We start from the raw sequence: 22,547 nt of genomic DNA on the forward strand, positions 1-22,547 counted from the left end.
TTTCATGTGACAATAGGGACAAACAAACTTTAAAAAATATTTTTCATTGTTATAAAGTTGAAACAAATTTATCAACTGTGCAAAATCAATATTCATTATGCACAGTTATTTAGATACTTTGCACTTTTAATGTATTTATAAATTACTAAAACCAGGATTGTAAACAAACACTTATACACTATATGTTTACATAAGTCTATGAAAAAGGTCTTTGTTATATTCATGTACAGCTAGCCAAACAATGAAAAATTTTACACAATAATTAAATCAACGCAGTAAAAAAACAAGTTAACTATAAATTATAAAAATATTTTAAATTCAATCCATTCAAAATCATTTAAAATTAATAAAAAACTAGCTTGAGATTTTTTAATATAAAAACCAGCCTGAGTTTTTCAAAAACAAATCAACTGTCTTAAATTAGCTTAAATTAAAAAAATCATTACTATGAGTATGTAGCAATTATGTTTGTGTTAGTAAAATAAACTTTTAATAATTATTATTATTGAAGTTTATTGTGCAAAGATGGATATAAATTGATATAACATAATGATATTTTTGTACTACTTTTTGTTTAAGACACAGTGTTTAATATCTACATAGAGGTAAATAACATTTGTGATTAATATTTAACAACTTTTGTTTCAGTTAGATGTCTGAAAAAACTTTTGTTAACTTTAAATTTTTTTAAGAGTGTCAACTTCGAGTTACAGATTATATGTTTTACAATTGGTTAATTTTAGTACATAAATCTTCAAGTCAAAATTATAAATAAAAAAACTTTGTGAAATATTAAAAAAATCATACAATATTTTTAGCTGCCCTGAGTAAACTATAATTGCAAAAAAGAAAAAAAGGCAAAAAAAAATACTTGTTATCTTTTGTGAAAACTTTTTAAAGATTTAGAACCACTATCTTAAATTATGGTTAGATTATTCACTTTCAATAAACCTTAATAGCTGTTCAGTTCACTATTAAAAAAAGGTAAGTTTAAATTAAATGATAAGAAAAAAACATTAGTATCAACTAGAGATAAGCCATAGGTGTGCAGAGCAATAAAAACTAATTCGAATATCATTATTACTAAAACCCAAACTTTAACATTAACTAAATTCTTATATATTAAACATTACATTATTTGAAGTTGTTTATTTGGTCCACCTATGACAACTTCACTTTTACCAAAGACTTAAAATTTATTTATATAAAATTAACTCCTTTTTTCTAGTAAATAACTCTAGTACATAAGATTATCGAACTTAATAATTTGAGAACTCGAACAATATTGCATAAATGGTATAACAAGAATGATAATTCAAGTATATTTTACCACATAATGCACAATTTTTTACCATTATGTAAACTATTTATTGTAATATCATCAAAAATTTTTGACCAATAACCAAAAAACTAATTAAGTGTATGTTTTATGACTTTTTAAAAACTTTATTAAGTGTTATTGGAACTGTGTAATATTAAATTTTTTTGTCTCGACAAGTTTTGTACATTTCAAAGCAAAAATGCAAGCCTCAGTGAACAAAAAATAACTAGCTTTAACTCAGCTTAAGTTTAAAATAAAATTGAAAGAAATAAAAAATATAAAAAATTAAAAAAGTCATCAAAAAAACTAGAATACTTAAGAAAATCAGAATAGTAACAAAACAACTCAATTACTTAGACAAAAAATATAAACTATTTGGAAAAATAATTGTTTTTCGAGTCATAAGAACTTCTCTGAGTTTAAAGAAAGAATCAAATTCAGCCAGATTTTTGCAAAAAAAAAATCTTGAGGCAGCCTTAGTGTTTCATATAACCTCAAAAATTACCATCTAGATAGAGTTGGCCCGAGTACTTCTAAAAATTAAGCTAGCTAGAAAGTGCAGTACAACAACCCTAAATTGCTTGACTAATTAATTTTTCTTTCAAAAGAATTTACACTTAACACTTTTTTTTTTCTGTTTACTTTATTAAAGTTAAAACTTTAAGCATAATTCTTAAATTTTTTACCAGACCAAGTTAGTCTAAGTTTTAAATATTTTAATTTTCTTGTAGTTTCATTCAGTTTGTATCAGCAATAAATCTTTAATTGAATTAAGTTAAGCAAGTTACAATGAGCGAGAAATTAAATGAGTGTCAGAAAGAAATTAAAATATATATACTACAGGTTTTCTTTTTTATCTAAATTATAATATAAACCAAACAAGATTTCAAAAATCAGTTTATGTGCTAGCAGGGGATAGTAAAGTCTTCAACAAATTTGCTTAAAAAAATATTTTTTTGGCTAGAATTATTTAGTAAAACTGTTTTTTGAGCCAGACTGATTAGAAGGGTTTCATTGAAGATTTAAATACAATGTTGAAAAACAAAAAAAAAAGTAGATGATTTTATTTCCTGTTCACAAGTTTAAAATGTTGAAAATTTTAAGTCTTTTTACATAAATAGGGATTAGCATATTCAATTTTTTATCTTAATGAAACAGTACTAAGCTTTTAAAATGTTAATTTAAAAACTATAATCATTGATTGAAGAAATATATAAGTAAGTATTTATAAGATTATATAGTTAAACTTGAGAAAATAAATAACTAAAAGGAAATATTTATAATAGCACACAATATGATAAAATAACAAAACTAGCTTTAACTTTTTAGTCTGAACTGTTTAATTTAAAATTTAGAAATGTACATTGAAGCAGAGTTAGCCAAGATGAGGTAAATTACAGAAATTATATAAACATAAATTTAATGGTAAAAAAAGTTAACAAACTAATAATAAATATATATAACTGCATTAACTTGTCCAGAGTTGCATAGAAAAATACAACAAATACTAAACTAAAGACAAACTGCCGCCTGCGGGTTTCAAAACTTTGTTTCAACTAAACTTAATATAACTTTGTTTTCAAAAAATATTTTATAAGTACATTATTATTTTTCCTTTTTTGACCTGTCAATTTCTAAACTAAATAAAATAGGAGTGTTTTAATTTAAAAACATTAATCAGATTCTGAACTAATGGTGTAGGGGTACTAATGATGGCTTTGAAAAACTCCATATGAGTTAAAAATTACAAAATCAAAACCCAGCAGTCAACAAGTATTCAAAAAAAAAACATTAAATAGCAACTTTGTTTTTATAGTAAATTCTTTAACTATTATTGTATGCAACATAGTTTTATTATCAAAGTATGAATAAACTTTTAAAAATTAAATGCAGGGTTGCTAAATGTTTTTTAGTAATTTCTTCAAAGCTTTTAAAGTTCTCATTTTTGGGTCTATTTTTAGTTTAACTGTCTTAAATAGTATAACAACATTAAAAAGATACTGTAAAGCTACTTTAAATAGGTTTTTAAATAGATAAAAAAATATGATGACAAAAAACTATCTTTTATGATAGATGTTTTGTCTTAAATTAAAATTTAAACAATTAAAATGTAAAAATTGGTTAAAATTCCAAGATGGAAGGTTATTTGGCAACTGAGTAAATGGGAAACAACTCTGTATTAACTTTTTATCTAAGCAGTTTATTTGGAAAAGTAGTTTTTGATCAAATTTGTGTTTATTGAACACAATAGTTCAACAGGGTAGACAATATTTCATGTGGTTAGTAAACTGAAAAATTAATTATTTATAACTTATTAAATTTTAATAAAAATAAAAATAGTTTCAAAACTTTAACTATTCAATATAAGAATTTATAAATATAATATATGTTTATATGTTTTTATTCTGTATATGTGTTGTTGTTAATGCACACCTATGCCATCAGGCCACACTTACTATTTGCACAAATATCTATGAAAACTACCAATAAAATGAAAACTTTGTTGGATATCAGTAAATTCTACATGAAGGTATGGTTAATAAAACTCATTTGAAAACAGCTCATCAAGTTTTTGTTTATATATATAATGCAGGTACATATCAAAAATCCCTTGTTGTTTAAATGATGTTAAACATTTTTTTCATTTTAAATTACTATAAAAACTTTCTCTAAAATTTTCCCTGTTTTTTGAACATTTCGACCAAAAAATTCAACTTCATACAGCTAGTAAATAGTTTCTAAAAATCTAAACTTTCATTTTCAAAATCAAAAAACTTTCAAGTACCAAGTTACTGAGTATACAGTTTAGTTTTAAAAGTAATTGTATTAAAACAAATGTTCCCGAAAGATATTACTTGTTTAAAAAAATCGGAAGTTTCAAACAAAATTTATTTTATTTTCTGCTGGGTTTCTTGAATTTAAAGTTGTTTTGATTAAACAAATAAAAAATTAATAAATAAGTCTAATAAATTTAAATAATACAAAAATTATATTTAGAAGTATTTTTCTAAGTTTACTAGTATTGCTTTTTATAAAAATTAATAGACGGATCCGATCTCTTGAGTAAAAACCTACCCACAGCCAATCGTTTTTCTTTTTTTTTTTTTGCAAAAAAGACAAAAATAATATTTATTATCAATTTTTACAAACGTGTACTTAAACTAACAGTATTAAACAGTGGCGAAATACAATTAAATACGTATATTTGTCTTTTTGCTAAGTACTGTGAAAAGGATTTGTAGTTTGTACACTTTTATTTTTACACATACTTGTATAGTATACTGCTAGTCTTGGTTGTAAAAATAAATTTTTAGAATTGCCACATTTAAAGAAGCGTCATAAAAAGTTCTCTACTTTAAAGAAAAAGTTACAATTTACGTAACTTGTTAAATGACAGTTGTTTGCGTGTACTTCAATGTGAAGTAGTTTTATTTGTAAGCTATTATTTTACTACAGCTGTACTTGTAATTTATTTTTTTAAAGTATTATTTTATTTCCCGACAGCAGTCTGCCAAAATTTCTTTTAACAAACTCGAAAAACGAATAATTTTTTAAAGCAATTTAATTTTATATAGTTGCTATCCCTGTTTTGTAAGATAAATTATAAAATTTTATGCTTTAACAGATCTAATGTAGCTATTTAACTTTAGTTATGCTTTTAATTCAATATATGATTTCATATGGTTTTCATTTAATATATAATGATAACTAACATAACTTTTATAGTTAGATACTGAACTTTGATTTTTTTGGCTTAACTTTACGTTATCTTTTGACGAATCTTTATTAAAAATTTTTGAAAAATAAGCAATTTTTTTTAATTGAAATGAAAATATTTATATTATAAGGCTATTGTTCTTTTACATGATTTTTTTTTATTTTGATAAGTTTTTAGTCTTTAAACAACTTTTTTTTTTTTTAACATTGTAAAATTTATTTTAAGTTATTAGAATAATCGATAAAATAAAATATTTTGACTCAGTTTACTTAAAAGTTAGCTATTGTTATCAACTTGTTTTGGTTATGGGTAATTTTATAATAAGATACTACAACTTGAATGCTTTCAAATCTATATTTGAGATTGTATCACAAGATTAAAACTTTTAAATTTTTATATAAAGGTTAAACAAAATTTAGATGCAGCAGGGACATCAACAAGGTACGCACATCGAACTTTCGAAAAAGTAATACCTTTTTTGATTTTAGTACCTTAAAGTTTTGAGACAAATTTTACCAAATAATAGCTTGAATCTACTTAATTTAATAAAAATACAACCTATACAGTTTGTTTTAGAATTACTATATATTTTTTCAGCTTCAGCTACAGTTTTTAATATCTAATTAACTTTTACTTTAATTAAGTTAATTTTTAATTTAATACTGTTATAAAATCTAATTAATTTTTTAAGCTCATTTATTTTTTCTTGGTTTTTTTTTATACCATTTTCAAGATTTGTTTGTCTGTTCCTTACATGGGTGCTTACCTTATTAATGTCTCTTCTTAATGTGTTTATAAAGTGTTTTTTCAATCGCTAATAAGTATACTTCTAAAAGAATGTAAAAGTATACTTTAAAATGTTCATTTATCAAAAACTATGAAGAAACAATATTTTAGTGAATTATTTTGAAATAAACTTCAGAATCATTCACAGTTTTTTTAACTTGTAAGCAAATTCATTAAAAAACTAATTACAGGGTTGCTTCACTTTCAAGATATTTTGGTTATTTTTAAAAACTAAGAATAGTCTTAATATTTGGAGAATGTCAAGACATATTTTTTCTGGATTTTAATTAGATTAAGTTGATTTAGTTTTAATATTTTGTTCTTTTATAACTAATTATGTTAAAGAACTTGGTAATTACTAACTTTGAAAAGTTAATTTTTTTAAAGGATTTAGAATATCACAGGGTGACTACAAACAGTCAATTAAGTCAGTTTTTTGTTTAAAATATTGGCAATTCTGAAATTAGGCTGGTTTTTTTTTGACTTTTTTTTCTTGAAAGTTTTGTTAGTAATTCCTTTTGTTAATGTCTGGTAATTTTAGGTATTAGACTTGTTTAACATTTTTCAGCTTTTGCCTTATACTTTTTTAAAAATTATTTCATGAATTTAAGCTGACTGAGACTAATTTGATGTAACTCGGGCTAGTTTTTGGTCATTCAGGCTAGATTTTTGGATTTTAATTGGCCAACCCTGTATTCAGAATTCTAGATTTACAATGTTTTATAAAAAAGATTTTGACTATTTTGAAATTATCTAATCTTCAAAACAGTTAACATAGTTTTTAAAGTAAATGTGATAAGTAACATTGCTAACTATTCAATTTTCTTAATCAAACTCATAATAAACTCGTATATAGATAGGTTTATTAATATGACCAATCAAGTTAAATAAAAAGTGTTATTAAGCTTTTATAGTATTGACTCTTATATACTGATGTATTTTCATCAATAAAAAAGTGGTCATCAAGAATCTGCTCGTTTTTTATTTAGAATCTTTGATTTAGTTTTAATGTTCATTTTTTGTTTACTACCATATACTTATGTGCCAAATAACAATGAAAAAATGTGGTCCATATTTTAGTTTCTAAAAGTTTTCTAAAACAACAATATCTCAAAATTTAATTTAAACTTTTATGTTCTAGTTCATTTTTGTAAGACTTCAATTCATACACGAGTCAGTTTAGTTTATAAAAAATGCCTTGATCCCCTTATGGCCTCAAATAAAATACAACAAGAGAGTTGCATATAAGCTTATCTGTGTAGATATTTTTTCTAGAAACCAGGATAAACGTGGAATTTTAATATTTAGGCTAAAAAAACTTTGAATTTGATACTTTTTGAAAAAACCTAGAATTTTGAACAAACAGATTAATAAAAACTTAAAAAAACTTGTTTTTTTTTGTTTGTTTGTAAAATTAAAACTTATAAATATGCAATAATGAGGTTTAAATATTGATTACATTTAGATATACAATAAAACATTTGTATATTATCATTTGTTTGTTTATAACAAAATTCTTTACAGCTGCCTTCTAGTAGCATTATACTATTAAAATATTTTTTTTTATATTGAATCTATATTATACAGAAAAAAAATCAAATAAGTTGTATGTTAAAATATGTACATTTTTTTACTAAAAATAATATTGGATTTTATATGAAAGCTTTAAGTACAAACTACAAGCAAGTTTTTATAGAATTTAAAAATCCTACTTAAAATTTGAGACATTGTAATTTTTGTAAAAATTTTCCATACAAATGTATAGACCACAAGTTTTTTAGGGTTGATTTTCTTGGTAATTAAAAAAATCACAAAAATCTATCTTCTCCTTTATTTTTTACTTTAGCTAGAGACCTCAAACTTTTAGGAAATGTTCCTTTTATAATTTAAAAGACTTTGAATGATACAATTTTAAAAATATTGAAAAACAATAATTATAGGTAAAAAAAAACAAAAATAGGTTGTTTAAATTTTTTTTTTTTTTTTAATTCAAAAAATTCCTACATTCAACCACTTTTAAATTTAACAATATACTTTCTGTGAAAATTTGAGAAGATTGGTTAATTAATGAAGGAGAAGATAAATTTTTAATGAAGTAGCCTTTTTTCACGTTTTTGGTTTGCGCCTTTAATTAGGAACCTATTGAGGTCACTTACTTTGATCGCTTATATCTAAGAAAATACTTTGAATTTTTAGAGTTGTTAAAAATTTCTGATACCACAGATAAAACTATATAAAGTAATATAAACTTTTAAAATCAAGGCGGACCCTCCTATGCCTTTAATTAGTACAATTTTGATTTGACACAAAAATCTGTTATAGAGATAAAACAATTTTGTCATCATCAACATTTTTATTTATTCAAAAATTCGTTTAAAGTACCTTTACAATTTTATTATACTACTTAAAACTATTTTTAATCTTAAACTTAACTTTAAACTAAAAAAAGACCCAAAAATGCGTACTTTTGAAAACCTGGAAGAAATTCAGAAAACCTGCAAGAAATTTCTTAAAAACCTGTGGCAACCCTGAACTGTTTAAAAAAATTTAATAAAAGCAAAAACAAATTTTAAATATTTAAAAATGAAATAATAGAAACAAAGTTTTAAATGTGGCCAGTAGCAATGTTCTTGAGTTAATAAGTACATGCTTTATGGTTATTTACAACTTTTAAATAATATTTAAAACTCTTTATCACAAGAAATTGCCTTGCTTTTGAATACTACATAGCTTTCATAAAATACTTTTCAGCTTTTAAGATATTAAAGGAATTAAACTAATTACTCTAAAATTTGTACAGGCCAAAAAATGACAGAAATAAAAAATGAAACCATGTTTTGTCCATTTTGTCAAGCTCCAATGTCGTTAATAAATATAAGAAGCAAAAATATGCACCTAGAGACTTGTTTTAGATCTAAAAAACCAAAAGAAGAGTGTACAAAAGGGCTCAAGTGCAATTCTAACATGTTATGTCATTTCCAAAAATACTCACACACAGAACTAGCTCTAATGCGTTCTACAAAACTACAAAGCTATTCTCCTATATCTGTTAGTAGTGAAGATTGTTGTACTGATGAAGAAACAAAGAGTACAAATGAAAACTTTGGAAGTATCTTTAAGAAATCACAACTAATATCAGAATATTTGAAAGCAACAAGTGATCCAAATAAAACAAGTATTCCTGGTATAGAAGACCATAGTAATACAGCATGTATTCTTACTAATCAAAGTTTGAAACCTGATAAACCAGTAAAATCTAACAAAAGTTCTTCAGCTTATGGGATGATAAAAGAAACTCCTTCTTTAGACAAAAAATTAAATAAAAAACCTTTGAATAAGCTAGATGTGTCAAGTACCAAAACTGTGACTGGTAAAATACCAATTAACCTGATTTTAAATGAAGAATGTAACTTATCAAACGTTAAAACAGAAAAATTTGATAAATACTTTAATGCTATAGAAAATAATGAAACTATTAGTATGTTTCAAAAAAGCAGTTTAAATAATTCTTCAACAGTTGAACAACCTAGTATTAATCACACCTGCAGAAGAAAAAAAGACCATACATTAGACACAAGTGTAAAAAAAATAAAGATAGAGAGTATAAATTCAACATCGTCAAACAATTTTTCTAAAACTGCTACAAATTTTCCAGGTTGTAGTACTTTTAAAAACGGTATGAAAAATGGTAACATTGCAAAATTTTTTGGTTTTAAAATAGAATCAAAAGTTAAAAATTCAAGCAAAGAGAAAAAAAGTTTTAGTTCTACTTCAACAAACTTAAAAAGTCAGAAATATAAAAAATCCAATGAAATAAGAATTAAAAAATGTCCATTTTATAAAAAAATAGAGTATTCTAAAATAGCTGTTGATGCTTTCAATTATGGTGTTATTCCAGATATTGAATATTACTTTTTATCTCATTTCCACTATGATCATTTCATTGGCTTAACAAATAAATGGAAAAACAAAATTTATTGTAGTGAAATAACTGCAGAGCTTGTAAAAATGAGATTTAAAAACATTTCTTATTTAGTAGTAGCTTTACCTTTAAACGAACAAATTACCATAGACAAATTCAAAGTTACACTGTTAGAAGCTAATCACTGCCCAGGAGCTGTTATTTTTGTCTTTGAGTTCGAAAATGGAACTAGTATTCTTCATTCAGGTGACTTTCGTGCTAATGAAAAAATGGTCAATGATCTTACTAGAGGAGGATACTACTTCAACATTATATATTTAGATACAACTTATTTGGATTCTAAATATTCTTTTCCACCCCAGGATAAGGTTATTGAGTTCACAACTTCAAAAGTTATGGAGTGCCTACAAAAATATCCAGATACTTTAGTTATTTCTGGAACCTATACAATAGGAAAAGAAAGAGTGTTTATTGATATTGCAAAAAAACTACAAAAGAAAATCTGTGTTGAAAAACAAAAGTTAAATATTTTAAAATGCTTTAAAGACAAAAATTTAAATTCTATGTTAACCCTTAATCCTTATGACACTAACATTCATGTTGTACAAATGAACAAGCTTAGTTGGCCGTCTTTAAAGACTATATACGCTCGGAATTCACACATTTATTCAAAACTTTTAGCAATAAAGCCTACAGGTTGGACTTTCACTAAATGTAAAAATTCTGAGTTGGAATCGTTGAAAATTGATTTTGAAAAGAACATAATTTTAATGGAAATACCTTACAGTGAGCATAGCAGTTTTTCTGAGCTTAAAAATTTTGTTGAAGCTTTAAAACCAAACAGGATTATTCCTACAGTTAATGTTGGTAATCCGAACACTAGATCTTTGATGAATAGCTATCTAAATAAATGGAAAAGTAGTGTTTGAATAATTTTAGTAAAACATATAAAAACTTAACTTTAGCTATTTTTATGATTATAAATCGTTATAGTTTTATTGAATCTAAATTAACTTTTGCTAATACTTTTTTTAAACTAGTTTTTACGACTACTGCCTAATATGTGTTTGTAAATTTTACTTAACAGATTCTTAAACTAACAGTTTAGGTTAGAAGGTTTACTTAATAGTGTATAAGAACTTAATAAACTTTATCATTGCTTGCATAAAATTTTAAAAGAGATTAATGTTAATTGAAGTTTACAATCTTGTTTTATTTGGTAGAATACATTTTTAGTGTTTTCTATTACTGTTAATCACATTAATGAGGTATAAAAATTTATAACTCTAATTTTTTAAAAGTGTCTATTGAAGAGATAAATTTAAAGTAAAGCGAATTAAACGTCATGAAAAATGTATTATGTTTTATTATTATGTATTTTGTTATTCTAATTATGATGTGCTGATTTGGGAGAATATATGTGTTATATTCATTATTGAAGTTAGTTTGAACATAAAGTTGTTTTAAAGATTTATGAAGTTGGTAAATGTAAACAGGGTTGCCACACACTCAGGCTAGTTTAAAGTTGAGAAAAGCTCAGGTTTGTATGTAGGTTTTTTACAAAATTCAGGCTGCAATTTTTTGTTATTCGTATTATTTTTTGGCTATTCAAGTTTAATTGACAGATTTTTGTCTCTTAATCTATATATTTTCAATTTTCCTTTAAACTCAGGCTGACTCGGAGTATTTTGTCATAACTTAAGCTAATTTTTGATCACTCATGCTGTTTTTTAGCTCAAAGAGTGGCAAAACTGCAGTACATACAGCTTATATCTTTTTAAATATTTGTTTTTTGAATTCGTCACAATATTACGTTTATAAAAGTGTTTAATGAAATATAAAATGAGATATTCTATTACAATAAATATGCTTATTAAGCAATAACATTAGTGAAGTTGTAGTTTTATACTTTTTTAATTTTTGTTGTTTAAAAATATTACATCAAACTTTAGTATGATTATAAAAAGGAGTCAAATAGAAAGCATTAAAAAGTTACTCAATTTGTTCAGTCAAAAAAAAATATTGCCTTTACAATTGTTTTGAATCTTGAAAGATACGATTTAAATTTACTTTATGTAAAATATAACTTATATCATATGTCACTGTTTAATCATTAAATAGTTAACTTTACTAAGACTTATATATATCCAATACTCTACTTTTTATAAAATTTCAGAAACCTTGTTTGGACATTTCAATTAGTTTATGTTCTGGGTAATTGTCGATAGCTTAATATACTCTGAAGTCTGAACTTTTTAGTTAAACATTTATAAACAACCTGTACAAATTTTGATAATTTCTTTGAATACCAAATAAATTTTATATACATTTAGTGTTTGTAAAAATGATCATTTAAAAGCCTGGTCAAACTAAAAGTACTATTTTTATATCTTTGTACAAAAATTGATACTTGTATGAGATTTAGCTTGATTTTGTTAGAATTTAATTGGTTGCTTTAACCTATAAAAAAAGCAACATTATTTGCAGTTGGGTATACGACATAATAGTATGATATACTATTGATAATTTTCTGATTCACTGAAATGGAACAAAGGTTGAATATTTTTTAGAGCAGATGGTTATAAATGTTACAATTACAATAAGTGTTATAAATACAATTTGTTCATTAATTATTTTCGAGGAAATCGATAAACTTTTTTTTCTAGTGATCTACTTGAATATCATATCAGGATAACATAAAACTTTCTTTAAAATTGTAGGTGAAATACACTCTGAATATAATTTAGTTGCTTGTTTTTTAGCTAAAATTATGTTTAACTACTAATGAAATTTTGCTTTTAAAATCAATAAACTTTGTCACAAAACATAGAAGAACGTTAAAAAAAAATTTCACTAAAGTCTACAACCGTACAGAAAAAAACAGCTGTTAAATGTTTATGTAAATAAAAATGTAAAATTAATTCAAATCAGCTTATAATGATCCATTTTAGAAAGACATATGACTAAAAGTTAAAATTAAGAATTTCTTTAGGATATTTTATTAAACATATTAGAACTTCCTATAGTAACGAACAAAGATCTATAATATTTTGTAAACCATTACAACATATAAAAGTTGTTGTTTATATATTGTAATGGTTTACAAAATATCATGGATCTTTGTTCGTTGCTATAGGAGGTTCTAATATGTTTAATAAAATATCCTAAAGAAATTCTTAATTTTAACTTTTAGTCATATTTCAAAATTGTTAGAAAAAAATATCTAATATTGTGAATTTGTTTGTGCTTGTTGGCATGCTTCGAAATTGTGTCTTGTTCAGGGAAGTGTTTGTTATAAACTAGTGTGATTATCTTTTAAAATAACATTCCACTATTCAAGTAAATTTATGAAATTGAATATTTTGAGTAAGTCTTTATTTTTAGCTGTAGTTCTCTTCAAGACTTTAAAAGTAGTATATAAAAATTTGCTTTTTTCAATATTTTCAATACTTTTTTTCGTTGCTTACTGTTAGAATTTATAAATTGTTATATATTAGTGGTAAAATAAAATTTTAAGTCTTAATAAAACCTTTATAAATTGTTGTATACTTTTTGATTTTTAGAATGTTTATTTTTATAAAAGAATCGTTCAAACAAAAAATAGTGAAATTGCTTAATGTTCAAAAACTTAAAAAATTAACATAATTTACTAAATAAGAAAAGTGTTTCTGTTTGCTAAGAAAATTTATATGTAGCTAAATTTAAAAAACTCCCGGAGGAGCTAACGACTTTCTTAATTGTTAAGTACCTGCTTAACAAAACTATTAAACGTTTTATATTGTTTAAAATGTTTTTGAAAGTGTTATGTGGAAAAGAAGAATATAACAATGCCGAAACTAATCTAAATTTGTTTAAAACAAACCAGAACGCATATAGTACAGGTACGCCTGATAAGTATTGATTTGTTAGATTGGCTTTACAAAAAAAATATAAATATCAGAGATAAAGTTATATTGAATTATAAATACAAATGTGTATGACGAGAGGGCTTCTGTACACAATGTCGTTAGACCAATTTTTTTTTAGAGTTTCGTCTTAGTGTTCAATTACATTAAACTAAATATAAGGTTAGAAAACCAAAACTTTTTTTGTAAGGAAATATTTTTTGACTAATTATTTGTCACTACCCATAAAACATTAATATCTCTTCGTAGTATACTTTGAAACTAGTCAATACTTAATGGGCAGCGAAACGCCGTTTGTCTATAAATAAAGCATTTGCGTACACAAACAGTTTGTAATTAAAAATTTCAAATAAAGAATTCAAAATAATTAAAACAAAAGTTTTTTTTAAAAGTCTTTTGAAATTTAAAGCGTTATTGCCAATTACGAACTTAATTTTGTTTTTAAAGTTGATTCCTTAAAAATTAAGCTTCTTAAACTCTTAGCAAGCAGCATGCAGTTTGCTGACCGCTGATCTAGTTGCTCATGTATATTATTGAAAAGTGCCAGCTAAAAGTGTTTTTACAATTAAGTTTCAATATGAATTTTTCATAACAGATCAGCTTTGCAACTTAAGCTTGTCCTGGACAAGACGTTAAAAAGTATCCGTTGTGTGCGACTCGATAACCGAAAGGTTTTTTCGTTCACTGGGTCCTACGATCAAATATTTTGAGCGTATTTTTTGTCGTTCAATAAACTATATAATAGCTAATAAGTCCAGCGATTTAGGACTGTAAGTATAAGTTCATCAGGAAGGTTCATATATTTAGTTTAGCTTGCATACGGATGTGTTTGAAACTGATGTTTTCATACCTTAAGTAGTAAAGAGTTAATACAGTAAAAAACAAGAGTTGAGGACAACAGATATTTTTTACTTATAATTTAAACTACTGCTTTAAAAATTCAACTAAAAAGTAGTTATAAGTCTAAAAAGAAATGGTATTAAAACTACAAAATGTTCAATAATTTTTCATTAACAAATGTAACAAATTATTTTTTTAACTTGATAAGAATTTTTACTGCTTGAAGTTAATAATTAATTATTCTAAATAGTTCTGAAATATATTCCTAAATCAATTAGCAAAAACAAATAAATAAACGAGTAGATAAATAAATAAATATATATATATATTTAAAGTTTTAGCGTTTGCTAACAAAGATCCGAGCGAAACAAGTTTACTGGAATATATAATAATAACAAAATAAATAGTATTATTTTTTTATTAAACTAAGACACGTTAATTCACAGAAACATGTGTTGGTGTAATAAATAAAGAATACTGTTTAGTTTGTTATTATATATATGTAATAAAAAGTAAAAAGGGAAAATATTTTGTTCATTATGATACTGTATAATATAAAGTAATTTATTTTTATTTTAGATTTATTAAATTATTTCAATACAGTAAAAAATAAAGATAAAAAAACAAGATTGAATGGGCACCGTATAAGTTGTACAATAAATACAAGTGAAAAAAATCTTTAACGGGCTTTTTATCAAACACATAAGAAAACAAAATTATGGTTTTAACATAAATACAAACAGTAGAAATTATAATATTTTTTCAAACTTCAAACATACATTTTTAACTTATAATGTTTAACTAAAAATGTTCTCGTAGTCACTCCACAACAACTTAAGTTTTAGAAATGTTTCATTAGCTTCTTAAAGCTTTTTGTCAATGGCTGCAGACTGTTTTGGGGTCAAAAAGTTTTTCCAATCCCCAATAACTCCTTTTATTGTAAACAGCATATTTTGTACCCTTTCTATATTTGCAGGTGCTTAAGAATTAAACAAAGCTTTATAAAATTTAATTCATTGTCATTGTTTTATAACCATAAAGTGTAGACTGAAACATTTAAAAGGATATCTCCGTGTATGAATTAAAAGAAGATAATAATTTTTACTGCTTGAACTTATGGTTGGTTTCATTTCTAAGCAATAAGTCAACTAAAGTTATTTACACAGACATTCAAAAGGCTTTTGACTCTGTATCCCATTTTAAACTAATAAAGACTTTAACTCAATACAAAATTCATAAAAGTTTAGTTAGCTGGTTCAAAGAGTTTCTTGAAAACAGAACCCAAAAAGTAGTTATTGGTAACACTTTTTCAGAGTCTTTACCTGTTTTCAGTGGAATGCCTCAAGGAGGGGTTATTGGCTCACTTTTATTTATAATTTATATCAATGATATAGCTTCAGAAGTAGATGTTGATAGCAACATAAATCTCTTTGCAGATAATACAAAAAATTTTAGCCATTCTAACACAATTCTACAAAAATCTTTGGATACAATTTATCATTGGCTAAAAGAAAGAAAACTAGTTATAAATCCTAGTAAATGTCAGGTTCTAAACATTCAAAAAAATACATCTAGTATCACTTTTGAATTTAGAATAAACAACATAAGGTTACCTTAAACTAAAGTGTTTAAAGATCTGGGAATTTTTATTGCTGAAAACCTAAAATGGAACCACCATATCAATTACGTTTATCAAATTGCATCAACTATTTCTTTTTAAGTTTTAAAGAATTTTAAATCTACAGATATAAACATTCTAAAAAAAAATTATCTCGTTTACATTCGTCCTAAGTTAGAATACAACACACCAATTTGGTCTCCATACCTAAAGAAAGATATTAACCATCTTGAATCCATTCAAAGAAAATATACAAGTATAGTCTTCAACCGTTGCAACATTTCATACTCATCTTATTTTGATAGACTCTCAAAACTTGGTATTAAGTCTTTAGAGTATAGAAGGATTGAGTTTGACTTAATTACTTTTTTCAAACTAATTAAAAGTGAAACAACAATTAATTTACAGTCTATTTTTGAACCTCATAAATGTACTTATTTACTGAGAGGTAACAACAGAAAACTTACATGCAGACATAATTTCAATAATAATGTTTGGCATAATTCTTTTTTTTATCGTTCAGTTGAATTATGGAACAAGCTTCCAAACGACTTATTTTTTTGTGAAAAAGTTGAGCATTTTCGGTTAAGGTTAAAAAAGTTTGATTTAAATAAATATTTTGTCAGCAAAATTCATAAATAATTTTTTTTTGTTATTCCTTCATTAACCACTGATTGTATTTGTCTAATTTGGTTTAACCTATAGCTTTATTTTATAAGCGGCGCCTTTCCTCTGTGTATAACAAAACCTGTTCCTTAATACATAGTTAATTGGCCTGTTTAAGTGCTTGGGGTCTTGGGTTTTTAAGTTTTGTTTATAGTCAGTGTTCTCAACATTTATCAGCTACTACGAAAGTCCAACAAACGCTGAGTTATCTGAGTATTAAAGATTTGAAAGTAAATATGAAGCAGGCTCTCCTAACAAAAGTTAAACACGTTGTTCAGATAAAAGCGGTTCTAGTTATACGAATAAAAGTGAAACAAGTTGTATTGATAAAAGTTAAACCAGTTACTCAAATGAAGGCTGAACCAGTTGTTCAAATAATGTGAAGCCAGTTGTTCGAATGAAAGTGAAACCAGTTTTGGAGTGAAACCATTTGTTCGGGTGAAGTTGAAGTAGGATATTGTTGTTCTCTTTTCGGAAGCACCGGAATTATAGATTTTGTGTTATAATTTTTGTGTTTTTATGTTAATTTTAAACTTTAGTTAGTTAAACTCCGTTTTTTTTCATTTTTAATGTACAATTTTGGTTTATTTTTGTCTTTTTGTTGTATGTCTTTCTGTATAAGTGGCCTAGGTTTTGATGCCTGGGTCCTTCGTATGACAATAAACTTACAATAATAATAAACAAGTAATTAATCTATAAATTTGAAATAAAAGAATAATATAGACACGAACAGATATACTAGAAACAGCTTAGTCTTACCACATTTTATAATTGTTAAATGTTTGGTATTTTACTTAAGTTACACTACAAATATATTTTTGAATTTATTATGATATACAAAAATAGTTTCGTACAAAATAGTTATGAAAGAAAAGGTTTAAATCTAAAAATATTTTAAAACAAATTGGTTTAGAATAAATCGGATTATTAGATAATTTACGTGCATTTAATTGTTCTTGTGCATAGAAAAACAAAAATTAACTGGATTTTAAGGATAAACATTTAAGTTCTTTTTAACAACATAATGTTAGGCTGAAAAATGACTTACAAATTGTTATTTTTATTTAGTGAGTCGTATACATTGTTAACAACACTTAAAGTACATTACTCACATAATTAGCTTTTGTATACTATATGTATGCAAGTGTTTATATTTTATTAATTAACTAAAAAGAAATTGTCACAAATTGACAAAAACAAAAATATACTATTTTTTTCAAGTTTTTCAACTAAGTTTGAAGATCATACTTTCTCTTTGTATACAAAAGTATAAAAAAATTCTAAAAACGACAAAGAAACCAATTAAAAATAAACCAAGTTGAAGAACTAAAGAGAAGAAGTCAGGTTTGCCCGGAGTTTATACTAGCATGAGAGAGCTTAATTGCTAATATTAATGGACAGATTTTTTCTTACTATTAACTTCTAACCTAGATCTAGAAAATATCGCCAAAGGTACAAAGATTAATCCGTGTTAATCACGTTTTTTACTATAATTTACTCATGTTGTCTGTTTGTAGAAACTTTTAATAAAAACTATTTATGAAATTCTCAGCAGTCAAATAAAATAAAGTATGTATAAATTATACTCTTAACAAATTGTATGTTCATGAATGTTTTATGTTAAAAGCTGCTAGTTTTTTGTATTAAATTTACCGTTTTTATAATGCAAGAAAACAAAACTTATACTAAAGTGTGAAGTTTTTTATAGCAAATAGTTAAACAAACAGTTCATTTACACCTAAAAAGAAATTTTAAACGTAGTAACGTAATTAAGCTAAACAAACTAACAATATTTTTTTTTTTTTGCATACTTTGAAAAGTTGTAGCTGGAATTATTCTTTGGAAGTTTTTCATCGTTTGCAAGTAAGTTCTATTCGATACAATCACCAAGAAAACGAGCTAACATTTTTATTTCACTAGAAAAATTCAAAAACTACCGTCAAATATTTTTAGTCACATTTAAACAAACTAACTTCTCATAGTTGGTTTTCATGTTCTCATACAAAACAAAATAAAGATTTTTGCAACGCTGACTTTCACTCCATAAATTTGGAACAACTTTGAAATAATCCCCATAACGTATTTTTCCCTCAATAAATAGTTCGAAAAAGTCATTAAACTGACCATGTTTCCAGTTGTGGGTTTTGTCAAAACCGACAATGTGATGGTAATATGAAACGTCTTTAGGATGTCTTGCTTTATAAAGTAAGAAAACACAATTGTATTTATGCACTACTATTCATCTTAAAAATAGTTTATCTCAACAACTTTTGAATATTCAAATTAGTTATTTACGTTGTGTACGACTCGATAACCGAAAGGTTCCTTTGTACACCAGGTCCTTAGACCAAACTTTTTGAGCGCTTTAGTCATGTTATTAATTAGTAAAATTAATCAAAAAATAGTTTAGCTTTTGATATTTTGAAATACCGCAATATTTCTTTTTGCATTTATTACCTAAAACTATTTATTTATTATGTTTTAGTATTAGATAAAAATTAGAGTTTTTAATATTTCTATTTATTTGTTACTATTTAAATATTAAAATCTTTATTCAAATCGTTAAATTATTTTAACTGAGTTCAAAAATTTTAATCTATCATATCCATTTACACTTTAATTCAAAAACAACCTTTGAAAAATACATAACTTAAAGAAAGCTCCGTTTTTTAAGCTAATTTAAAAAATGATTTAAATTTATTTGGTTTAACACCTTTAAAAGTCTTTATGAAGTAAAATAAAAAGTACATAACCAAAGTTTTAAACCTATAAAGCTTGTATTTTATTTAAATTTTTTACCAACTAAATCACTATTAAACATAATTAAAATAAGCAAATTTACAGCTTTTAAATACACAAACAAAACACATTAGCGTGTAGTTGTCGCTGGTATTTAAATTATAATATTCATATTGGTCCTATAAACGGTATTCCTATATCAATTGACATTTAATTTAAAACTAATCATCAAAAAATACATTAATTTAAAGAAAGCTGCTATTTTTATACTAAGTTTAAAAAAAACACGTTTAAATTGTTTTGATTTAAAAGCTTTATGAACTAAAATAAACAGTAAAGAACTAAAGTTTTTAAATATATAAACTTGTTTTTTACATACATTATTTATTAACTAAGTCAAAATTAAGCATAATTAAAATATACATATTTACAGCTTAAATACATAAACAAAACACTTTAATTTGAAGTTGTAGCTAGTAAGTAATTAATGTTCATATTGGTCCTATAAACGGTATAGGACTTAAAAAAATTTTTGCACGTTTTTTTGCACGAAGACTAAGTATTAGCTTTCAATTGCTACTTAAACAAAATGAACTATTTTCACTTGAAGCGTTTCGCATGTTACGTCACTATTGTTGTTTCCATGCAGTACGTAAGTAATTTTTTGTCTTAGTTTAGAAAACGGAGCTTTTTTTATTCAAGCATTTTTCAAGGAACATTTTTATTTTAAAAACAAACTTTGTCAAAATAAGATAGTAAGAATAAAAGTATTTTTAAAGTATTGCGTATAATTAGTTTATGAAAAATATTTGAAATAAATAAAAACAAAAATATGTAATATATAAAATTATCTTTAGTATCTAAAATACAACTTTTTTAAATTTTTATCCAAAAAATACTATTATTTTCTTTTAATAATATCAAAAATCGGTAAGTGCAAAAACATAAATAGTTATTTGTTTTATAAGCATCAAAACGTCGTAAGCAATATGTTTAAATTTCAGCTTATAACTACTTTTTATTTAATAAGCTTTTCTTTCCCGTATGTTGAAACAATGTTTTGATATTTTTCGAAAAATGTAAGTTTCAGATAAAAATATTCTTATTTTATATAAAAAATTATACATAGATTTAACATGAAACTTTCATAAATATTTAGCTTTTTAACCCAAGTTAATAGCTAATAAGTCCAGGGATTGAGGACTGTAAGTATAAGTTCATAAAATAGGTTTATATATTTAGTTTATGTTGCATACGGATGTGTTTGAAACTGATGTTTTCTTACCCTAAATAGTAAAGTTTTGAAACATTAAAAAACAAGAAATGAAGTCAAAAGATTTATTTTACTTAAGCTACTGCTTTGAAAAATCAAATGATAGAACATAAAAAGTATGTAGTTATAAGTCTATAGAGAAATGGTACTAACTTAACTACTAAACATTCAATAACTTTTTATTATCAACATGTAACAAAATATAATTCTTTTAAATCTATGGTATTTTTGACTGCTGGAAATTGATAGTTATTCATTTTTAAATAGTTCTGAAACATAATTAATTCTAAATCAATTAGCAAAAATAAATAAATATTTAATTAAAAGTTAAAAGTACATAGGAAAAATATTTTTATGATGAGACTGAATTAATTTACAGTAGGATTTCCACTTTTTAATATATTAATTCATTCCATCATAGTAAAAAGTAAAGATAAAAAAGTAGTATTAAAAGGGCACTTTATAAGTTGTACAATAAATACAAGTGAAAAAATCTTAAACTGTTTTTTTATCAAATATATAAGAAAAAAAAACATGATTTAAACATAAATAAAAGCTGTAGCGACTAGCAACTATAATATTTCCTTTTAAACTTCAATCATATATCTTTAACTTATAGTTTTAACTAAAAAAGTTTTCATAGTCACTCCACAGCAACTTAAGTTTTGAAAACTGGTTTCTTCAAGCTTTTTGTCAACGGCTGCAGACTGTTTTGGGGTCAAAAAGTTTTTCGAATCCCAAATAACTTCTTTTTTTGTAAACGGTATGTTTTGTACCCTTTCTATATTTGCAGGTGCCTAAGAATTAAACAAAGCTTTATAAAAAACTAACTCATTGTCATTCTTTTATAACCGTAAATTGCACACTAAAACAATTAAAATAAAATCTCCGTGTGTGAATTAAAAGAAGATAACTAAATGAATTATTAATCATAATGTAAATTTAAAACAGTTAGAGTATTACAGACATGAACAGATATACTAGGAACAGCTTAGTCTTACCACATTTTATAATGATTAAATGTTTGGTACTTTACTCAAGTTCACTTATAAACACTTTGAAAATATATATTTGAAATTAATTTTATATTCAATAAAAGTTTTGTACAAAATATTAATTAATTATGAAATAAAAAGTTTTAATCTAAGCATATGTTAAAACAAATCGGTTTAGAATGAATCCGGATTATTCGATAGTTTTATGTGCATTTATTTTTTGTTGTGTCTAGAAGAAAAAAATAGACTGGATTTTATGGTTAAACACTTAAATTCTTTTTAACAACTTAATCTTAGGCTGAAAAATGACTTGAAAAATATTTTTATAATCTAGTGAGTCGTTGACATAGTTTACAACACATAACGTACATAACTCACATAATTAGCATTTTTATACTATGTATGCAAGTGTTTATATTCAATTATTAAAAAAATACAGATTGTCACAAATTGAGAAAAACAAAAAGAAACTTTTTTTAAGTTCCTCAACTAAGTTAAAAGATACATTCTTTGTATACAAAGTTGTAAATACGTCTACAAACGATAAATAAAACAACTAAAGAAAATAAACCAAGTTGAAGAACTCTTTTGAAGAACTAAAGAGAAGAAGTCAGGTTTGCCCAGAGTTTATACTAGCATGGGAGAGCTTAATTGCTAATACTAGTGGACAGATTTTTTCTTACTATTAACTTCTAACCTATATCTAGAGCATATCGCCAAAGGTACAAAGATTAATCCGTGTTAATTAGGTGTTCTCACATAAT

General features: G+C 24.6%; 1 protein-coding gene across 1 annotated transcript; it reads left to right on the forward strand.

The window, feature by feature from the left end:
• Nucleotides 1-8,629: 8,629 nt before the first annotated feature.
• On the forward strand, nt 8,630-10,857 carry LOC145842379 (uncharacterized). Its single transcript, XM_082949844.1, has one exon. It carries the CDS (start codon nt 8,634-8,636, stop codon nt 10,674-10,676), a length of 2,043 nt encoding a protein of 680 aa, XP_082805970.1. The 5' UTR covers nt 8,630-8,633; the 3' UTR covers nt 10,677-10,857.
• The last annotated feature ends 11,690 nt before the right edge of the window (nt 10,858-22,547 follow it).

The sequence above is a fragment of the Thalia democratica genome, chromosome 1 (assembly GCF_965202585.1).
Source record: "Thalia democratica chromosome 1, ktThaDemo2.hap1.1, whole genome shotgun sequence".
Lineage (NCBI taxonomy): Eukaryota > Metazoa > Chordata > Thaliacea > Salpida > Salpidae > Thalia > Thalia democratica.